Source organism: Protopterus annectens, chromosome 6.part1 (genome assembly GCF_019279795.1).
Source record: "Protopterus annectens isolate FY-2018-M chromosome 6.part1, PAN1.0, whole genome shotgun sequence".
NCBI lineage: Eukaryota > Metazoa > Chordata > Ceratodontiformes > Protopteridae > Protopterus > Protopterus annectens.
This window is the reverse complement of record NC_056738.1, coordinates 50,126,040-50,149,183: the sequence shown is the minus strand read 5'-3', so window position 1 is coordinate 50,149,183 and position 23,144 is coordinate 50,126,040. Positions and strand designations below refer to the sequence as shown.

Below are 23,144 nucleotides of genomic sequence, written 5' to 3'. Positions count from 1 at the left end.
GACTTCAATTCTGAAAACAGCATTGACATCTAGGAACAAAATCCAAGCTATAAACCAATTTGCTATTCCTGTCCTAACTTAGTTTTGGAATGATTGACTGGCCCCAAAACGTGCTGGATAGATTAAGTAGGAAAACAAGGAGGATGCTTCATGCTCACCAAATGATTTATAAAAATCATTGTATACCAAGATTATATATTCCCCATTCCGAAGGAATGATGGGCCTCCTTGAAATTGATTACAAGTATAGATCTGCAATTGTAGGACTCCACACACATCTGCTGACCTCACAAGACCCAAATGTAGTGAAAGTTTTGAAACATGCGGATAATAAATCTAAGATGGCTTCTCTGCTTAATTTAGCAGAAGCATATCAGCATCAAGCAGGAATGGAAATCAGACCAGAAGTAGATAAAAATCAGACAGCAACTGAATGTGCCAAAAAAACAAAAGGAATATAAGGTGAAGGACAAGATGAGAAGGCAAGAAATGTGGAAAAACGTAAATATAGTTGCAAGTATAGAAAACTTCAGGAGGAACCTCATGTTGATCAAGAATGAACACAGGAATGGTTAAGGAGAGGCAAATTCAAACCAAGAGATGAAAGGTTAATATTGGCAGCCCAAGATAGTTGGCTATGTACACGCTGGTTTTACAAAGTCCATTGAACATGTGGGAGAAACAGACAAATGCAGGTTTTGTAAAACTGAATTGGAAACAAGTCGCACACCTTGTTACTGGTTGTGACATACTAATGGCAGAAGGACTGTATACTGAAAGGCATAATGATGTTGCAAGACTGTTGCACTGGGGATTGTACAAACATTAGGGTGTTGAGTGGCTGTAAAACACTGGAAACATGAGCCACAAAGCATCATAGAAAATATTTATATCACATGGGATCACCTAACAGCAATTCAAAAGACAGGTGCTAGAAAACCGGATATAGTGGTCCAAGAAAAAAGACAAAAATAGCGTTGATCATTGAAATTGCTTCACCCAGTGACTGCAGTGTCTTGCGTGCAGAGAGACACAGTCAAAAGATATTAGGATCTGCAGGCAGAAATGAGCAGTGTGTAAAAATACCCAGACAGTTCCAGTAGTAGTTGGAGCAATGGGTCTTGGAAAAACGGATCTGCAGTCTATTGATATATGTTGCCAACCCATGTAACCCCATACAAATTGCAGGAGGAGTCTTTACTGGGCACATTGTGAGTGCTGCGAAGAGCACTTTTTGCTGACATCAAAGATTGAAACAATACTTTGACTTAGGAATGGGGTTCTTTCCGTCATAGTATTAGAAACCCAAAAGATTTGGAGAAATTAAAAAAAATCGATGTGGTGTTAAGGATGAAAAATGCTAAGTATTTCTGTGTACTAGATGCAAACCTGAGATGACGTTTATTTCTCACTGCTGTAGTCATCACCATTGGGGTTATCCATGATGTGGTAGCCATTCGTCGGTCCGAATACCAGAGTCAAGGTTTTGTGCGTCTGCTGCTTTCGCTTGCTGGGTGATGTCAGGTTGTCCGAGCTATAAAGGAGAGCAGGCGATGCCATTGCCTCAGTCTTTCTTGCCTTGGAGCCTGTAGCAGAAGCAATTCGCAACAGTGCCAATCGGCTGTTTCCAGATTTCGAACTTCAGCTGAAAATGTCTAAAGCTAAGTACCCCATTGGGGATCCTTTATTTTTCTTGCACTAACCGATCTCCAAAAACGTCAACTGCCTTGCCTGTGGAAAGCAAATACCACACTGAGACTTGCATTCTTACTGCGTCACTTGCTTAGTACCAGATGAAGACGTATCCTGCTGTCTGTTCTATGCCCTCTAATGCTAGTATTCACCATAGAGCTCTGTTTGTAGCCACTTATTTTCATCTTCTGCCTCCAACTATCGATATGGCATCCATCAGTCAGCAAACCACAGATCTTCTGAAAAAAATGTAAAGATAAGGATAGAAATAGACCGCATAAGGCCAAGCCTTCCTACGACTCCACCGCAAAACAGGTCATCAGTTCTTCGGAATTCAGTGAGTCTCTTTCGCAGCCCCTGATGCCCGACTCTATTTCTTCTCAGGCCTCTACTGAGACCCTTTCAGAGTCTTGTATGCCACAGATGTCTTCATCGTCTAACGAGCTTTCGGCTGTCTTGCCCTCGGCTGGGTCCAGAGCCGCTAAGCAGGCACCAGCTTCCGAGGATACCGCTCGCTCTTCGGATTTCACTTGAAGACCTTCGCCCTGTCTTCCGGCTAACACACCAGCACCGAGGAGTACCCTTTAGGCCAGAGTTAGACCCACTCCAAAGAAAACAGCAGAAATTCTCCATTCCACTACTACTCCCCATCCTCAAACTAGAATGCTGAAAATGGCGGAGGATCTTAATCACTTTCTTCCGGGGTAATCAAGCCACTCATGCCAAACATCCATTCGGATTTAGACTCTGAGGGATCTGATTCCTCTGTCTTTGATGAGGAAAATCCTCTTGCTGCCTATGAAGACTGAGATGCAGAAGAATTTTTTCCTTCTGCATCATCTCCGGAGGACTTTTCCTTTGGGGAAACCCACCACACCCTCAGGAAACACTTCCAATGGGACTCAATGGATTTCCCTCAATCCAAGAAGACAGAGTTTCTGGTCCTACCACAGCATAGGCCTTTGGCCATCCCACCCATCTTGGAGGTGGTAGATGTTTACCAAGAATCCAGCCTTACCCCTGACAACCTTCCACCTGCCCCCAGAATACCTGACAGGTATTACATTCTACTTGATTCACATAAATTCCTCTACAGAAATCCTATAGCAGTCCCAGAGGTGATTACTCTGGGATCTAAGGGAGTTAAGGCTATCTCTGCAAAGAATCCTACTCCCTGAGAAAAAGAATCCAGGGCAGATAGGGTAAAGGAGTGTATACCTCTGCATCTTTAACTGTAAGGGCTCTCAACTGTCAGCTCCATATGCTAAAATATCAACAGCACACTTTGGAACTTTTGAAACAGAAAATTTTTACTTTGCCAGATTTTGCCAACTCTAAAGAGATAGCAGAATTACTGCACTCTTCATCTCAGGTGGCAAAGCACTCCTTGCATTGTGGTCTTGACGCCCTAGAAGCTTCTAGCAGGGCAGCAGTAATAGGATCTGTTATCAGAAGACATGCATGGCTGAAGGAACATGCTCTCCCTGATCATGTCTAAGCTAAAATCAAGGATGCACCTCTTGACAAAGACCACTTATTTGGACAGAAAACTGAAGAGGTACTTAAAAAGATGGAAGACAAAGCAAAATCGATGCAGACTGTTAAAGATTTTCTTCAAGTACAACCTCTTAGGTTTAGCAGAAATTTTCCCTCTAAACACTGTTTTTTTTTCCTGCACCAAACAGGCAGGTACAAGACAAAACCTGTAGGGACAGACCCACCACGACTAAAACTTGGGGCCAGCAAAGAGCAAACAGCCCCCCCCCCCCGACACTAGAGCAGGGCAAAAGCAGCCCTGCATGGAAAAAACTCTCAATGACTACCTTTCCCACCCCTGCCTGCCTCCACTACACCAAAATCTACGAGGAAGACTATCTCTCTGCAGAGAAAATTGGAACTCTATAACAAAAGATCAGTGGGTCTTAAAAATCATTGCTCTGGGGTACAAATTCAATCTCCAAGAACTACCATCTCTAAGAGGGTACCCAGACCTGTCTCCAAACCAGTGGGCAGAAGCACTAAAACAAGTCCAAAACCTAATATCCGTAGGGGCAGTAGAACCTGGTCCTCCAGAACAAGTTGCAAAAGGATTCTATTCCAGACTATTCCTTATTCCCAGAAAATAGGGGACTTGGCGTCCCATCCTGGATCTATCCTTTCTCAATACCTTACTGGTAATCCCAAATTTCAAAATGCTTACCTTACAACAGCTTTTACCAGTGCTGCCAAACAAAGCTTGGTTGGTCACCTTAGACCTAAAGGATGCTTTACCTGCACATCCCAATAAGGGAATCATGCAGAAAATTCCTGTGCTTCAGTGCAGGATCACTACACCTTCAGTTCTCTGCTTTGCCCTTTGGCTTATCTACTGCTCCCAGGGTATTCACCAGATAACTAGCTCCTGCCATTGCCTTTTGCAGGCAAAATAATGTACAAGTTTATCCTTACCTGGATGACTGTCTCATCCAGACAGACTGCAAGGAACTGTTCCTGAAGCGCCTCTCATTTCTCAAAACCCTTCTCACCTCTCTGGGGTTCACTATCAACAAAAGGAAATCAGAACAGACACCTACCAGGAAAATCATGTTTCTGGGAGCCTTACTGGACACAGAAAAGCAAATGGCCTTCCTGTTCTCAGAAAAACAAAGTTTCCTTCCAAAATACTTCACTACTCTGGCCTCCCAAACCCAGCTTTCTGCCAGGAAGTTCCTACAAGCTCTAGGGTGCATGGCCTCATGCATCCTCCTGGTACCTCTGGCCAGACTACATGAGGAAAATTCAGTGGTAACTAAAGAACCTATGGTGTCAACACTCACAACCTCTGGACACCTCCCTGCCTGTGATCCCCTTGCATAAGATCCGAGTTTCTCTGGTGGGCCCAGGCCTGTGCTCTGAAAACGGACTCTAACTTACCCCCTGTGCAGACTAGTCATGAACATGTGGCTAGCAGCCTCACCCATTGAACTACATCTTATAGCCAAATACAAATGCCCACTGGACATCAACAACACCCTGGCAGACCACCTAAGCAGAAACCTGCTGGACCCACACGAATGGCAAATCCACAGAGACATTTTTCTTATAATTACCCACACATGGTGGACCCCCCCAAGTGGACCTCTTTGCCTCTCATTTAAATCACCAAGTACAGAAACTCTGCACTATAGAGTACCATCACCTGGCCTGGAAGGTCGATGCCCTGACCTTCCCTTGGAATGCCCTCTTTGAGTATGCATTCCCACCTCTACTTCTCATTCCAAAGTACTAATCAAGATAAAGGAGGCAAAACCAAGAGCAATACTTATTGCCCCAGACTGGCCCAGACAGCATTGGTACCCCAGCCCCCCCCTAGCAGCTAACTCTGATACCTCACTTGCTATCCCGTGGTGGGGGACGGCAATGCTGCACCCAGACCTTCAGACAGTCAAGCTCTCAGCATGGCTTATTCTACCAAAATCAACAAGGAACCTGTACTAAGCAAGCAAGTCCTTGACATCATCACAGACGCCAGAAGGCCCAGCACCAGAAAATCTTGCGCTGGAAAATGCAAGATGTCCTTCAAGGATGCATCTGCAGTCATCACATATGGGTTGTCCTGCCTCAGGCAGCCCTTCGGTCGGCCGGATTCCAAAGTCTGGGTCTGGCCTCGGCTGATGTCGCACTTTCCCCGACGTCAGAGCGTCTGGGGTATAAAAGCATCAGCCGACGCCATTTTCCCCAGTCTTTCTTGCCGTGTGGTGCCCGAAGCAGAAGCAGTTCGCAAGTGCCAGTCGGCCAGCTCCTGTGATTCAGCTACCGAAGACTTCGAAAAAGCTAAGTACCCCGTTGGGGACTCTTTCTTGCCTCAGCCGATGTCAGATAAAGTTAATAATTGTGTAACTTGTGGGAAACAAATACCTCATAAGGATTTCCACTCTTACTGCCTCCCATGCCTAGGCCCAGACCACGACGTCTCGGCCTGTTCAGCCTGTGCTTCCTTCAACCGATGAACTCTTAGATGTCGGTCGGAGTTTGCAGAGGAATTCTTTGGGGTTAGTTTTGCTTACAAGATGCCGTCGGAGACTCCGACTTCGCATTTAGTTAAACGGAAGGACAAGGACCGACACACGCGGCCCGCGGTTTCGGCTGAAACCATGGTTAGGCCTACCGCTAGTGTCTCGGTCTCGGCTGAAACAGAGTCCTTGGTACTTCCGATTACCGAAACCGCACAACCGACTCCCTCGGCCCCGGAGGCCCCGGCCGAGTCGGTTATTGAATTACCTTCTGAAACTGGTGTCCAGGAACCTTCCGACACCATTCCTTTAGACAAGTCTACTCCTGCACGTGGTGCAGCCAGACCTCCTGCATCCATGTCCATTAAGGCTTTCTCTAGGGCTAAAGCTGCTAAACTTCCTAAAGCTTTGCCTCCCAAAGTTACCTCTCAGAGACCTTCTACTGGCTCACAGATTCTTAGCTTAGCAGAGGATCTGATCTCTTTAATTAGAGGCTCTCAACCTCATCCGGACAGGGGCTCTCAACCACCTCCAGACAAAAGGCCCAGGGTTGAGCCCTCTGACCCCCACTCCTCAGATGAGTCAACTGATGGCTGTACTCTGTCAGACCACCAGGAGGAGGCTTATTCGGCCTACGAGGATTCTGATGCTGAAGAATCTATTCCCTCGGCCTCCCCTCCTGAAGAGTTTTCCTTTGGAGAGACATTACACTCTGAGAGAACATTTTCAATGGCAGGGTCAGGAATTCTCTGATTCTAGAAAGAGATTAAGGACCTTTTTACATTTACCTCAGCATAGGCCTTTAACTATGACTCTCTCCCTCCGGCTCCTGCCAAACCTGATAGGTACTACAGGGTCCCGGACTCACATCTACACCTGTACAAGGCCCACTCTGCTGATCCAGAAACTATTTCCCAGGGCCCAAAAGGGGTTGCAGCTGCCACTGCTAGAAATCCTCTACCCTCCGAAAGGGAGTCCAGAGCTTTAGAGAGATGGGGTAAGAAAGTGTATACTTCTGCAACTCTTTCCATGAGGGCATTAAATTGTCAATTTCATATGATACAGTACCAAGAGTATTTGTTAGATGAATTGCATAAGAAACTGTCCTCTTCTGAACCCCTTGATCGCAAATCCCTTCAGGATCTGGTACATAACTCCCAGCAGGTTAGTAACCATTTCTTGCAGTGTGGTTATGATGCATTGGAAGCTTCATGTAGGTCAGCTATGACAGGTGCAGTCATACGTAGGCATGCCTGGCTGAAGGAACAATCTCTGCCAGACCATGTTAAAGCTAAGCTTTTGGATGCTTCTATGGAAAAGCAAAAATTATTTGGTTCCATGGCTCAAGAGGTCTTAAAGAAATTTGAAGAAAAGGCAAAATCTGTACAAACAGTCAAAGACTTTCTGCAAGTCCAACCACCGAGATTCAGCAGAAATTGGCCTACTAAGAATTGGTCCTTTCCGGACTCAGACAGATCTCAGAGAGGCAGGAATAGGCATGCCAGAGGTAGAGGGCAAGCTAGAGGCTCCTACAGAGAGGCCGTCAATGGCATCCTCCCAACCAGAGAGGTAGTGCAGGAACTACAACTGCTACACCAGGACAGACTCAATGACTTTTTTCACCTTTGGGCAGAAAGCTTTCCTTATTTTCAAAAAATTGGCACAGCATTACAAGGGACACATGGACACTGCAAATAGACAAAAGATACAGGTTCCATTTCCACACATTGCCAAAAAGAAAAGGCATGCCAGACCTGCCACCAAATCAGAGGGCAGAGGCTTTGAAACAAATTTCCAACTTAATACAAATGAAAGCTATAGAAAAGGTACCTCTTTCAGAACAAGGCCAAGGATTTTACTCCAGATTATTCCTTGTTCCAAGAAAAGAAAATCAGTGGAGGCCTATTCTCAACTTGTCCGCACTGAATACTTACCTCATTGTGCCAAAATTCAAAATGCTGACTCTACAGCAACTCCTTCCCATGCTGGGCAAGGGGTCTTGGCTGGTGACTCTAGACCTCAAGGAGGCATACCTGCATGTCCCTATCAGACAAAGTTGCAGAAGACACCTCAGATTTCTTGCAGGGTCAGAGCATTGTCAATTCTCAGCATTGCCCTTTGGCTTATCTACTGCGCCCAGAGTATTCACGAAATCCTGGCATCAGTGATTGCACACTGCAGACTTCAGGGGATACAAATTTACCCATATCTGGACGACTGCCTTATACAAGCGGGACCGCAAACAAACTTTGTTAAAGGACTTGGATTATGCCATCCACCTACTGCAGGCCTTGGGATATACAGTCAACATCCACAAATCAAGACTTGTTCCATCCCAAAGAATAACTTTTCTGGGTGCGGATCTAGACACAACCACCCAAATGGCCTTTCTCACAGAAGAAAAACAAAAACAACTACCGGATTACTTCAAGAATCTGACAAGACAAACTCAGCTGACTGCAAGGAAAATCCTGCAGGCCCTGGGTTACATGGCATCTTGCATTCTTCTGATCCCACAAGCAAGGCTGCATATGAGAAAATTACAATGGTACCTAAGGAGTTTATGGACTCAACACAGTCACAGCTTTGAAACTTTGATCCCACTCATTCCATGCCTCCAAAAGGAATTTCTGTGGTGGGCTCAAGCCTGCCAGTCGAAAAGCGGGTTGCCCTTCAGCAAGCCAAGAGCCAACCAAGCCATCACTACGGACGCTTCAGACCAAGGTTGGGGAGCACACATGGAGGGCAGATGTATCCAAGGGCTATGGTCACAAAGAGAGCTGCGCATGCACATAAACCAAAAGGAAATGCTGGCAGTGATACAAGCAATCGAGGCCTTCAAACTTTTTCTTCATCAAGGCCACCTACTCATAAGGACAGACAACACCACAGTTATGTGGTACATTAACAAGCAAGGAGGCACCCATTCCTACCCTCTTTGCAGACTGGCAATGAATCTATGGGAACTTTCCTTGAAACTCAGTATACAGCTGCAGTCCCAGTTCGTGCCAGGGAAAGACAGTATACTGGCAGACAGCTTAAGCAGAAATATCATGGATGCACACGAATGGATGCTGCACCCAGACATCTTCTTACTCATAACACAATCATGGGTAAGGCCGGAACTAGATCTGTTCGCCTCCCCCCACAATCATCAACTGAAGAAATTCTGCTCAAGGACATACCACCCACAAGCATGGAAAGTGGACGCTCTCTCTTTCAGCTGGAAAGCTCTAACAGTGTATGCTTTTCCACCTCTCCCATTAATGACCAAGGTCTTACTGAAGATCAGGACAGAGCAGCCCAGAGTGATTCTGATAGCTCCAAACTGGCCAAGACAGCACTGGTACCCACTGTTAAAGAGCATGTCACAGACGAAACCGTAGCCTCTCCCCCTATGGCCACTTCTACTGACGCAGCACAATTTCAAGACTCTGCATTCCAACCTGAAAACCTTGCAGCTAACTGCCTGGAAAATACCATGACTCCTCCTTAGGGTAAGCTATCCCAGAGGGTGAAGGATATTATTATGGACGCTCGACGGCCTTCCACAAGGAAGGCATATTCAGCAAAATGGAAAATATTTCACACTTGGAACACAACAAAGGGCCTGGATGTGACAGTGATGAACATGGCACATATACTGGAATATTTGGCAGAATTGTTCCACAATGGCCTGTCTTACTCTTCCATTAAGATACATGCCTCAGCAATTTCAGCAGAATACAATGTTAATCCACCTGTCTTCTCTCATCCTTTCCTGAGACAGTTTCTAAGAGGAATCAAAAACATCAATCCTCCAAGGAAACCACCTCTACCTATTTGGGACCTTAACTTCGTGTTGGAAAAACTAACACTTCCTCCCTTTGAACCAGCAGCATCTGCAGATCTACAGTTTCTGTCTTGGAAAACTGCCTTCCTTCTGGCCATAACCTCAGCAAGAAGAGTATCTGAGTTACAAGCTCTAATGGCAGTACAGCCATTTCTTATCTTTCATCAGGACAGAGTTTCATTGAGAACCAATCCTACATTTATGCCAAAGGTGGTATCCAAGGTATCTTTGAACCAAGCTATTTACTTGCCTACATTCTTCCCACAACCACAAAATAAAGGGGAGAAACTTCTGCACACCCTGGACATACACAGACAGTTGCGCTACTACTTGGACAGAACTAAAAGTTACAGAAAGACTGACCAGCTGTTTGTAGCATATGCTGCTGGGGCGCAAGGAAAAGCAATTTCCAAACAGACAATTTCAAAATGGATAGGAAATTGCATTTGTTTTTGTTACTCCTTTCATGGAAAAACTGTGCCAGCTGACATTAGACCTCATTCCACGAGAGTCACAGCCACCACCACAGCCTTCCTAAGAGGGGTGGCTACCAAGGACATTTTAGAAGCTGCTACATGGAGCTCCGTGCATACATTTGCCAAGCATTACAATTTACCTTTATACTCCAGATCCAGAGCAGGCTTTGCTACGGCAGTCCTGCAGGGTATCTTAGCTACACCATCCTTTACTTAGTACCTCCACCCCCAGATTGGCTATGGTATTCTACCTATATGTGATGACTGCAGATGCATCCTTGAAGGACATAGTACAAGTTTTGTACCTACCATAAATGTAGATGTCCGATAGGTATGCCTCTGCAGTCAGGTTTACCCTCCCTCCTTCCCCTCTGTGGTATACTTCTTGGGTACTTACCCCTCTTATAGCTAGCTGGGGGGATCTGTTATAGTGTATTTGTTTTTATAGTACTGTGCATGTTTGGATTTGTTTTTGCAATGCAGATCTCCAAATTTTAGCCTTCCTTGTAGGGCACCTGGCATCTGGGGCAAGAGAAACTGAGGAAAATGGCGTCGGCTGATCCTTTTATACCCCAGACGCTCTGACGTCGGGGAAAGTGCGACATCAGCCGAGGCCAGACCCAGACTTTGGAATCCTGCCGACCGAAGGGCTGCCTGAGGCAGGACAACCCATATGTGATGACTGCAGATGCATACCTATCGGACATCTACATTTATGGTAGGTACAAAACTGTACTTTTCTGCTGCTGGATGCAGTCCAAGGGGGCCGACATACATCTGCCCTCCATTCCTCTTATTCTAGATTATCTTTCTGAGCTTAAGGGTTTCTCCTTCTCCTCCTTAAAGATCCATGCCTCTACCATCTCTTCACACTGATACAGAACAGCCATTGTTCTCCCACCCTCTTATCCAACAATTACTTAGAGGAGCCTCTAATATCAGGCCTTCCAGAAGACAGCCCACCCCAGCCTGGGACTTGAACTGTGTTTTAGAAAAGCATACTCTTCCTCCCTTCAAGCCTGCAGCATCCTCAGAACTGAAGTACCTTTCTTGGAAGACTGCCTTTCTCCTGGCTATTACTTCAGCCAGGAGAGTGTCAGAGCTTCAAGCCTTAATGGCCATTGAGCCCATTTATCTTCCATACAGACAGGGTCTCCCTAAGAACCAGTCCCTCCTTCATGCCAAAGGTGGTTTCAGATGGTACCCTCAACCAGGCCAACCCACCTGCTCAACTTCTTCCCTAACCCTCAGAACAAGGGGGAAGGATACTGCATTCTTTGGATGTGCACAGGCAACTCAGATTTTATCTGGATTCTACAAAGACATTCAGGAAAACTGACCAGCTGTTGGTCAATTTTAAAACCGGGGCACAGGGGAAACCAGTATCCAAACAGACAGTTTCCAAATGGATAGCACACTGCATCCAATTTGGCTACTCCTTGCATGGAAAACCACTCCCTAGGACCGTCAGAACCCATTCCACTAGGGCAAACTCTGCTTCCACGCCATTGCTTAGAGGGGTATCCACCAAGGACATCCTAGAAGCTGCCACATGGACTTCAGTCCACACCTTCACCAAACATTGCCATCTGAACTTATTCTCAAAAGCTACAGCTGGGTTTGCCTCTGCTGTTCTCCAGGGCATGCTCACCCAATCTTAAGTTTCTTTTAACCTTCCACACTTCTCCTCAGCTTTGGGAATCTTCCCAATGGTTAGGACTGCAGCAGTGAAACACAAAGAACATAGTAAAGTTGTGTACACTTACCATAAATGTAGATGTTCGAGTGTGTTCACTGCTGCAGTCATGCTTTTCCTCCGTCCTTCCCCCTGATATTTGCTTTCCTTAGAGAGAGACATATTTCTATTGGGGGGGGGGGGGTCTCTGACCCCAGGACTACTGATTATTAAAATTGGACCAGTTTGGTTGATTAACGCAAGAAAAACTAAGGTAATGGCATCACCAGCTCTCTTTTATAGTTTGGACGATCTAATGTCACCCAGCAAGCGACAGCAGCTGATGCACAAAATCTTGACTCTGGTATTCGACCAGCTGAGGGCTACTACAGCATGGATAAACCCAATGGTTAGGACTGCAGCAGTGAACAGACTCTAACATCTACATTTATGGTAGGTGTATACAGCTGTATTTTTCTCTGCCTCTTACTTGCATTTTCAGTTCTCTGTTTTGCCCATTTAGCCTCCCTACTGCCCAAGGGTATTCCCCAAATGCCTCACTCCTGTCATTGCTTTTTGCTGGCTTTGAGGTATTCAGCTTTTTTCCCTGTTTGACAATCTGCTTATTCAAGCTATATCTCCAAGCAGTCTGCTTCAGAATCTCTGGGTTTGCTACTTGCCTATTGCACAGTCTGGGGTTCACTGTAAACCTCCAGAAATCTGTTCTGACATCTTCCCCAGATCATATTTGCCTCTGCAGATTTCAGACTTTTCCCATGTTGGCATCTCTTCCTTCCCCCAAGTCTCTCTAACTTTTTCCATTCCCTTCTTCCTCTGGTGCCTGTCACCGCCAGGGAATTTCTCAGAGGCTTGGGATTCATTATCGCCACCATCCCCATGCTTCCTCTTGCCAGGCTCCATATAGGAAAGCTTCAGTTGTATCTCAAATTGGTGTGGCTTCAGCATTGCCATCCCCTGGAGTTCCTGATGCCTTTTCTTCCTGTCTTGAGCTTCACTGGTGGATTCATCAGCTTTCTGTCTCAGTAAGCGGCTTCCTTTTCTTTCTCCAGTTCCCAAGATGCTTCAGACAGTGTGTAGGATGCTTTCTCTGGCCACCTGAAGGTTCATATTCTTTGTTCACCTCATGAAAGATCAGACCATGTCAGCATAAGAGTTGAGAGCTTTGCTTCTGGCTGTCCAAGCTTTTCATTCCATCTTTACTCTCGGCCCTTAAGTCTTCACAGACAGTGCCACAGTGATGTGGTAGGTCAACAAGCTGGGGGACACAAGGTTCTGTCATCTTTACAGATTGGCTCTTCAGGTCTGAGATCTGGCTATCTAATATCAAGTGACTTTTCAGGCAGTTTACATTCCCTCAGAGCACAGTCTAGTGGCGGACTGAGTAGGTCTGGCATACAAGCTCACGAATGGATGCTTTACAGAGATGTGTACCTGGACGTTGTCCATCTGTGCGGTATTCCTCAGGTCGATCTTTTTGCCTCCCTGGTCCCCTGGCTTGGAAAGAGCACAATTCTGTCTTCACGGACACACACACAGACACACTTCCTCTTTTGCCACTGGTTCTGCTACAAGATTAGGCAAGACTCTCCCAAAATCTGATTAGTAGCTCCCTTTTGGTCCAGACTGCATTGGTTCCTCCTTTTTCATTTGGCCCAGAGCAGTCTCCACAAGTTACTTCACCGGATGGATGATTTTGCACAAAACAAGGGATCAGTTGTCCATCCTTACCTGTCCAGTCTTCAACTGACACTGTGGCTGCTAGGGTTTTGATTACTTTTTGGGTACCTCATTTCTGAGGATCTGTTGTCATGTTCCGCAGGAGGCCAGGAAACCCACTAGTAGAAATTCATATGTCCAAATGGAAGCAGTTTTTTCTGTCTGGTGCACCTCTTGCCATTAGGATCCCCTATTTGTGGAGGTTTCACTGGTTCTTTGTGTGATTTGTTCCATGCTGAGTTGGTATTTTCTTCATTTAAAGCTCGCCTGCCAACAATTTCTGCTCTTCTGCCCTTGACTCCTCTACTTCTAGATTTGAAGTCAAGCAATTTTTCAAAGGTGTCCTTTATGTCAGACCTCCCAGGAGCCTATTCCACCTTCCTGGACCTCAGTTTTGTACTTGAAAAACTGACGTAGGTTCCTTTTGAGCCTACTTTTTCAGCTTTCTTTAAACATTGCACTGACAAGACTGTTCTCCTTTCTCCTCTCACTTTAGCCACGAGAGTGTCTGAACTTCAGGCTGTCATGGTTATTTCTCCTTTCTTAGTTTTTCAGATAGACAGGGTGTCTCTTCCTTGTAATCCTTGTATATCTAAGATGGTCAAAGAATTGTTCCCTTAATGATTTTATTCATTTATTTCCTTTTTTCCTTCTCCACAGTCTACCAGTGAGAAGGTTCTCCACACCTTGGATTTGCATAGACAACTCGGATATTTGGATAAAATTAGTTCTCCACCGGTCTGACCAGCTTTTTGATTCCTTTCATCCCAGGACTTTAGGTTTGGCTATTTCTAAGCAATCTCCTCTTGGATTTCTAAGGCCATTTCCTTTTGTTTTTAATGTCCGATGTCTTTCAACATCTGTAAAGACACATTCTACTAGGACAGTTGGCTTCTCTGGTGCCTTTTTCAAGGGTCCGGATACCAATTCCATCCTTGACGTTGCTACTTGGTCCTCTGTATTTTCAATAAGCATTACAAGTTGGGTATCATTTCCAGGGACAGGGCAGGATTTGCCAGGGCTGTCCTGCATGGGTTTTTTATAGGGCTCATCAGTGCCTTCCTCCTCACAGACTTCTCTTAAGCTCTTGTACTCTTCTTTAGGTAAAGAATACTGCAACAGTGATATGAAAGGATGTTTTACAGCTGTGTAAAATGTTACCATAACAATAGATGTCCTCCTTTTCATTGTTGCAGTATTTGGTCCCTCCTTCCTTAACTACCTACACCCCACCCCCATCCTAGCTCTTGCCCTGTATTTTTGATAACCTCCTGGCCGAGGAATTCCTTTTCCTCTTCCTTTTTCCCTTCAGGATGCATGTGATGTTCTTCGTCTCCCATTGCTGCAGTCCTTACATATGGGTAGTCCGCTGTCCACAATCGGCCCGAATACCAAAGGGCTAGAACCGGCGTCGGTCATCGGCGCCCGAGACTGATGTCAGTACGTGCCAGTACAAATGCGCATGACCGACGCCATATACTCAGTCTTTCTTGCCGCGTGGTCCTAAGCAGAAGCAGCCTTTTGCAAGTGCCGTTCGGCGTTCTGGAATTGTCGGTTTTTGAGTTTCAGACCGGAGACCAAGTTGGGCTAAGTACCCCGTTGGGGACACTTTTGTCTTTTTCTTGCCTCAGTATTGACGGATGTCAGAAAAAGTTAATAACTGTATTTCTTGTGGGAAACAGATTCCTCATAGGGATTACCATTCACTCTGTATTCCTTGTTTAGGGCCTGAGCACGACGTGGTTGGGTGTCGCTTTTGTGCTACTTTTAACAAGCGTACTATTAAACGTCGGTTGGACTGTGCTAGGCTTGTGTTTGGTAAACGTTGTAATTACAACATGCCAGATTCTCCGGCGCCTGGTTCTTCTAAGAAACGCAAAGAGAAGGCTTTGCGGTCCAAACAGGATGAGTCGTCCACTCGGACGCGGTTCTGTAGAACCACCGAATACTTCAGCGGCTCCTTCTGAAAGTTTACCTGAGTCTCAAGGGGAGCCTTTGTTACTACAGGTTGTGGCTTCTCCTGTGTTAGGCCAGGCTGAGGGTGCTTCTCAGATGTCGGTGGTTCCCTCCCCTCATAGGGTAGTTGGGCCTCCTCCTTCTCAAAGCAAAAGCCATTCTAAGTCTAAGTCTGCCCCTGCTGGTACTAGTCCCCAGGGTCCAGCTCCTAGGAAGCACATGTTAAAGATGGCTGAAGATTTGATAACTTTAATTAGGGGTTTTATGCCCCCCCCCCCCGAGAAGAGGCCCAGGGTACAGACAGAGTTGGAGGGTTTGGTTCAGTCTTCCAATGAGTCAGATTCTTCTGTGGAAGAACTTCAGGATTTCCCTCCCTATTCTGATTCGGAGGCTGAGGACACTACTCCCTCTGCGTCTCCTCCAGAAGATTTTTCTTTCTCTGAGACTTTGCATTCCATGAGGGAACATTTCAAATGGGAAGGCCAGGATTATTCTGATTCTCGTAAAAGGCTAAGAGAATTCTTGTTTTTGCCTCAGCATAGGCCCTTGGCTATTCCTCCTGTACTGGATGTTGTTCAGGATGTATTTTCTGAGGCTGCCCTTAACCCAGATTCTCTGCCTCCTGCCCGGTTAAACCAGATAGATACTACAGGGTTCGGAAGCTCACAAGTACTTATTTAAGAGTCCTAGGGCTGATCCAGAAACTATTACTCAAGGCCCCAAAGGTGTTAGGGCTTCTGTGGTTAAGAATCCAGTTCCTCTGGACAAGGATGCTAGGGCCCTGGATAGGTGGGGTAAAACTGTATACCTCTTCTACTTTGGCTATGAGAGCTTTAAATTGTCAGTTTCATATGCTCAGGTATCAAAATTATTTGCTGGGCCAATTGAAATGTAAAGTAGATGCTTTAGCTGAAGGTATTGAATGTAAGGAGCTTCAGGATTTAGTGCATGCTTCAGACCAAGTTGGTAAGCATTCTTTGCAGTGTGGTTTTGATGCTTTACAGGCTTCTTCCAGGGTGGCTGCTACTAGTTCAGTTGTTCGCAGGCATGCCTGGCTTAAAGATCAGACCTTGTCAGAGCATGTTAAGGCTCGAATTATGGATGCTCCTCTGCAATCTGATGTTCTTTTTGGCCCTCCAGTAGAGTCAGTTTTAAAAAAAATGGAGGAAAAAGCTAAGTCTATGCAGACGGTTAAGGACTTTTTGCAGGTTCAGCCCCCTAAGTTCAGTAGAAATTGGCCTGCTAAGGGATGGTCTTTCCCCTCTTGGATTATCAATCTAGGGGCAGGTTGAGGCGAGGTAGAGGTAGGGCTTCCTCTCAGGGCCCTGTTACTTCTAGGACTTTGAGTTCTTCTACCCTTTCTGCTGGGCAGCGCAGGGGTCAGTCCTTTGAAACAGACCCAATGACCTGTGTCTTCAGCTGCCGGACTCTGCCTTGCTGGCAGCTCCTCTAGGAGGAAAACTGGGACTTTTCAAAAGGAATTGGCATTTGGTTACCCAGGACAAATGGGTATTGGACATAATCAATCGAGGTTACAAATTTTATTTTCACATTCCTCCTTTCAAAGGTATGCGGATGTGCCTCATCAGCAAAGACTGGAAGCACAGGCACAAATTTCTTCTCTGCTTCAGTTGGGAGCGATACAGGAAGTACCTTCTGCAGAAAGGGCACAGGGTTTTATTCCGTCTTTTCTTAGTGCCAAAGAAAGGAAATACTTGGAGACCAATTCTGGATTTGTCCATTCTAAACACCTTTCTGGAAATTCCAAAATTCAAGATGTTAACACTGCAACAGCTGTTACCTATGCTGGGCAAAGATCACTGGATGGTGACTCTGGATCTCAAAGAGGCCTATCTTCACATTCCTATCAGGCCCAGTTGCAGGAAATTCCTGAGATTTCGAATGGGAATTTGCATTATCAGTTCTCTGCATTGCCCTTTGGCTTGTCTACTACGCCCAGGGTATTCACAAAAGTCCTGGCTCCAGTAATAGCTTTTCTCAGACTAAAAGGAATTCAAATTTATCCTTATCTGGACGACTGTTTGATTCTGGCTCAGGGCAAGCACGAACTTCTTCAACATCTGCAGTATGTAATGACAGTTTTAAGATGCCTAGGGTATTCTGTGAACGAAATAAAGTCCAGTCTAGTACCCTCACAAGAGATGTGTTTTCTGGGTGTAAGACTGAACACAGCTGCTCAGACGGCATTTCTTACCCCGGACAAACAAAGAAATCTTCACCTATACTTCCAACAGTTATCAGTAATTTCCAGGCTGACTGCAAGGACAGTCCTTCAAGCCTTGGGGTTCATGGCATCTTGCATTCTAGTACTTCCCAATGCCAAACTGCATATGAGGAAGCTGCAATGGTATCTCAAAAGCGTTTGGATTCAACACAGCCACGATTTGGACACTGTCATTCGGATTCTGCCTTGCATTCAGAAAGAATTTGTGTGGTGGGCTCAGGAATGTCACCTAAACAAGGGACTCTCTGTGACCCAACCAGAGGCAAGTCAGATATTAACGACGGACGCCTCGGAGTCAGCCTGGGGAGCTCATTTCACAGGAAAATGGGTTCAAGACCTTTGGCCCCCAGAGCTACTTCCCTTGCATATCAACATGAAAGAGATGCTGGCAGTTCAATCTGCTTTGGAAGCATTCAAGGGCCTACTTCAACCAGGACTGGTGTTTATTCGGACAGACAACACAACTGTCATGTGGTACATCAACAAGCAGGGGGGAACTCATTCTTACCCTCTTTGCAGACAAGCAATGCTGTTATGGGACACTGCTTTAAATCTGCACATCACTCTTCGAGCACAGTTTCTGCCAGGAGCGCAAAATTCTTTAGCAGATGTTCTGAGCAGACAGATTGTGGATCCTCACGAATGGAAGTTGGACCCTCAGGTATTTCTTCAGTTGACCATGGCTTGGGGATCTCCAGACATAGATCTGTTCGCTTCTCCTCTGAATTTCCAACTGCCACTGTTTTGCACAAGGCTGTTTCATCCAACAGCCTGGAAAATAGATGCACTATCCTTCAGTTGGAGCAACCTTCACGTGTATGCTTTTCCTCCCTTGCCTCTTCTTCCAAAGGTACTGTTGAAAGTCAGGAGGGACAAACCTTGCATGATTCTTATAGCACCGGATTGGCCTCGTCAGCATTGGTAGCCTCTGTTGAGGAGGGACACCTTGGCCATTACCACAGATTCCTCACTTATTGTCTCAGGAAAACAATCATTTTCTCAATGTCAGGGTGCAATCCCTACACCTGACAGCCTGGCGCATTCTGTTTTAAAGAAGGAGGTCCTTCAGCTCCCTCAACAAGTTTTGGATGTTATTTTGGAAGCCAGGCGACCTAGTACTCGAAAGGTTTATGCTGATAAATGGAAGAGTTTTTTTCTTTGGAGTTCAGCTAAAGGCTTTGATGTCAAATTGCCTAATTTGAGTTGTACATTGCAATATTTGACTGTATTATTGGACAAGGGTTTGTCCTTCTCTTCTGTAAAAGTGCATGCTGCAGCTATTTCTGCTCACTATGATTGTGACCCTCCTTTGTTTTCACATCCATTGGTTAAACAGTTTCTTAGAGGGGCAAAGAATATAAGACCCCACGAGCTCCTACTCCTGCCTGGGATCTTAATTTTGTTTTGGAAAAGCTGACTCTGCCTCCTTTTGAACCTGCAGCTACAGTTGAATTGAAGTTGTCTTGGAAGACTGCTTTTTTGTTGGCTGTTACTTCTGCTAGAAGGGTATCTGAATTACAGGCCCTCATGGCAGTGGAACCTTTTCTGATTTTTCACAATGACAGAGTTTCCTTACGTACTAATCCTACTTTTATGCCTAAAGTGATTTCTAATGTGGCATTGAACCAATCTATACATTTGCCTACTTTTTATGCTAACCCCAAAATAAAGGGGAAAAAGTTTTGCATTCTTTGGATGTACATAGGCAGTTAAGGTATTATTTGAACAGAACCAAAGAGTTCAGAAGATCTCAACAATTATTTGTTTCTTTTGCTTTGACTTCACAAGGAAAGCTGTCTCGAAACAAACTATTTCAAGTGGATTGGCCATTGTATTGCTTTTGTTACTCTCATCATGGAAAGGATGTTCCAGTTGGGATCAGGCCTCATTCTACTAGGGCTACGGCCACCTCTACTGCTTTTTGAGAGGGTAGCTACTAAAGACATTCTAGAGGCAGCTACTTGGAGTTCTGTACATACCTTTACAAAGCATTATCATTTACCTCTTTATTCTAGGTCTAGGGCTGGGTTTGCCACTGCAATCTTACAGGGCATGTTAGCAGCTCCTAATGCTATTTAGTTGGCCAGCCTCCCTTTTTTCCGTTGCTCTGGGATTCTACCCATATGTAAGGACTGCAGCAATGGGAGACGAAGAACATAGTACAGTTTTGTACCTACCATAAATGTAGATGTTTGAGGATCTTCATTGCTGCAGTCCAATTTTCCCTCCCTCCTTCCCCCTTTTTAGGTTGGGTTTTGGGTGGTGTTTTTTGCGTTCTGGCGTCTGAGGCAAGAAAGACTGAGTATATGGCGTCGGTCATGCGCATTTGTACTGGCACGTACTGACGTCAGTCTCGGGCGCCGATGACCGCCGGTTCTAGCCCTTTGGTATTCGGGCCGATTGTGGACAGCGGACTACCCATATGTAAGGATTGCAGCAATGGAGATCCTCGAACATCTGCATTTATGGTAGGTACAAAACTGTACTTTTTCCTTGTCCATGACTGTATTTTGTTCCTCCTGGGGCTTTTTCAGTTCTGAGTGTCCATCTGTACATCACCTTTATGCCCTATCCTTGCACAGAGAGCATACGTGTGAAGTACAGCACCTATAAGAGCTACAGGCTTTGGAATACTTGTGGACATTGGGCTATCCTTGGCAAGAGATCCCAAAGAATATTGCAGCAGTGAAGAGAAGGACGTGTTTCTGTGGTAAGATTTTACACAACTGTACTTATATCATATTCATCAGTGCTGCAGTGGCCTAAGCTTATACGAGTTTTATATCCTGCTAAGTTTATAACCACCAGACAGCTTTCAAAGCTTCAATTCACCTTCAGGAAGCCCAAACAGATAGCAGAGAATTAAAGTAGGTTTGCTATTGTATGATGGTATTAATATCAGATTAGTACTAGACATTTGATTATCACTCGCCATATGTGAGCTGTTGTAGTTTGCCTTAAGGAGTTAACATACCTACACTTGTAGATCTTGAGAGCTGAAGCCGATTTCAGTTAGCTGTAGCAAAATTGTCTTGACTGCCATGCTTACATTATGCATGTACAAACATAATATTATGTACACACAACTATATACACTTGCATATGTATACATACATGCTGATGTGTGCGTATGTGCACGCACTGTACATGTGTAATATATAAAATAGTGTGCAAAGTGTCTATATAGACATGCACACCTTATACTTAAAGAATATGGCACACAGCACAGAATGTGCGGTTTATATTGTTTATCATGTTTGTCTTTTCAGCCACTTTCTGAAGATGGGGATGGTCCATCTGAACGAGAAAGACTGCGTAAAGTGCTTAAGAGACTTGGAAAATTGAAGTGTTCCAGGGAGGTAAGAGTTTGTGTCTTGCTTGTTCTTGTAATCCACCTGCGTTTGCCAGAAGTGTTGACTCTAATTTAGAATATATAAAGATATAGTGGTATACATATTGATCTTTTGGTCAAACACCTATTCTGGTGCCAGCAAGCTGGTCACAGGTATAAACTGCAAGTGTGATGTAGGTTACACTGTTTAATCTTTTCTTGGTTGAAGACACTGCAGCCTGTTAGAAGAGAATTCTGTTTGTTATATACTCATTGTGTATAGTAGAAAATAGAGTTACATAAATGTTATTGATGGAATATAGAACAGGATTTTTTAATTCTCTCCCAGTTTCTGTTGTACTAATCAGTTGCACAAGTCTTATTATAGTTCCATTAGCTCCCCACCCATTTTGGGCAAGCTTAAGTCACATAACTTGAGTAGAGTTCCACTGAGTTTTAAAAGTTGCAAAACTGGTATGTAGTATTCTGAAAATGCCAAGCATATTGACTTTCTATCCCACTTAGAATTGGAACTAAATCTGCCCCTTGGCTCTCAAAAGAAACTAAGCAAAAAATCCATTTCAGAAATAAAATGTGGAACAAATCTTGCTCAACTAAAAACACAACAGATTACCAACACTACAAACAACTGAGAAATTAGACCAAAAAAGCAATAATGACTGATAAAAAAAACTATTACCTGAAATCTCAGCAAACTCGCCAAAATAACCCACAAAAGTTCTGGGCAAACATGAATCAGTTACTACAGCCAAGTAAACCTATCACACCCAACCCACAAGGCTCTGACATAAGCAATCCCTACCAAATTGCTAATGACTTTAATTCCTTTCTCACCGAAACAATTCAAACTCTAGCCAGTCAACTCTCTAGTAAAAACACAACTCTGATGCTCAGGTGAAGGCTGCCCTCTCCAAAGCAAAAAACACTGCTTCCATGGGACCAGATGGCGTCCCAGGTTGCATCCTACATGAACTCCAAGAGGAACTAATCCCTCAAATAAAACAGCTATACACTCTTAGCCTCACTACAGGATATGTGCCCACAGAATGGCGTACAGCAACAGTGGTCCCACTCCACAAAGGTGGAGCCTCTACGGACCCTGGAAACTATCGCCCCATAAGCCTGATTAGCTTAGTCTGCAAGGCTATGGAGAGGGTCATCATGGAGCTCATAAACAAAGACATTGGGGACCTACAGTCACTAGATCCTACCCAGTTCGGCTTTGTCAAGGGCAGATCCTGCCTTTTGAACCTGGTTGACTTCTTCGAAACAGTCACCAAAGCCATAGATGAAGGGAAGGTAGTCCACACAGCCTATCTGGACCTTGCAAAGGCATTTGACACAATACCCCACTCGGGCATCATAGATAAGCTATCCAGCTTAAATATAAACCCCTATGTCACAAGATGGGTCGCAAACTGGCAAAGACAGAACCCACAGAGTGAGAGTTGCTGGAGCCATGTCAGACTCGAAACCGGTCACAAGTGGCGTCCCACAGGGTTCTGTCCTGGGACCACTCTTGTTCGGTATATACTTTTCCGAGGTACAGGCAAACGTGGGAGGACTATAGCTCACCAAGTTCGCAGACGACTGCAAACTGGGCGCCATAATCGACTCTCCAGCTGACACAAGCATCCTTCAAAAAGGTCTCACAGAGACAGATAACTGGTGCCAGTGCCATGGTTTAAAGCTAAATGCCAAAAAATGTATAGTCATACCCTTTGGCAAAAACAATGTGCCCACAAATTACCACATAAGCGGAAACCCATTAAGTACAGAGAAAGTTATTAGGGACCTGGGGACCCAAGTTGATAGCAATCTTTCCTATGAAAACCACATTGCCAAAGTGGTTAGAAAGACCTTCTACATAGCCCACCTCATCACAAAAGGTTTCACATCTAGATCAAGAGAGGTAATCGTGCCCCTTTATTCATCCCTCATCAGGCCCATCATAGAATACAATGCCCCTTTTGGGATGTACCTTACCCGACACCTGCAGCAATTAGACCCCAAAAGTATCTCACCAAGAGGATCAAGGGTCTCAAACAGATGCCATATGCTGCTCGGTTAAAAAGAATTTCAGCTCTACTCAGTTGCAAACCGCCTACTTTGAGGCGATCTATGCCTGACGTACAAAGCTATGACAAATCCAGAATTAATGGACATGCTCCACCTCAGTAAATCTTT

The 23,144-nt window shown here is 45.0% G+C and overlaps 1 protein-coding gene across 1 annotated transcript in view; it reads left to right on the top strand.

Annotated features, from left to right (window-relative positions):
* The window catches only part of ZNF512 (zinc finger protein 512), a 1,352,022-nt gene that overhangs the window by 459,745 nt on the left and 869,133 nt on the right, over nucleotides 1-23,144 (top strand). The window contains exon 6 of the mRNA XM_044075342.1: nucleotides 20,875-20,970. Within this exon, the coding sequence (XP_043931277.1) occupies nucleotides 20,875-20,970 (96 nt within the window). The remainder of the gene's footprint in view (nucleotides 1-20,874; nucleotides 20,971-23,144) is intronic.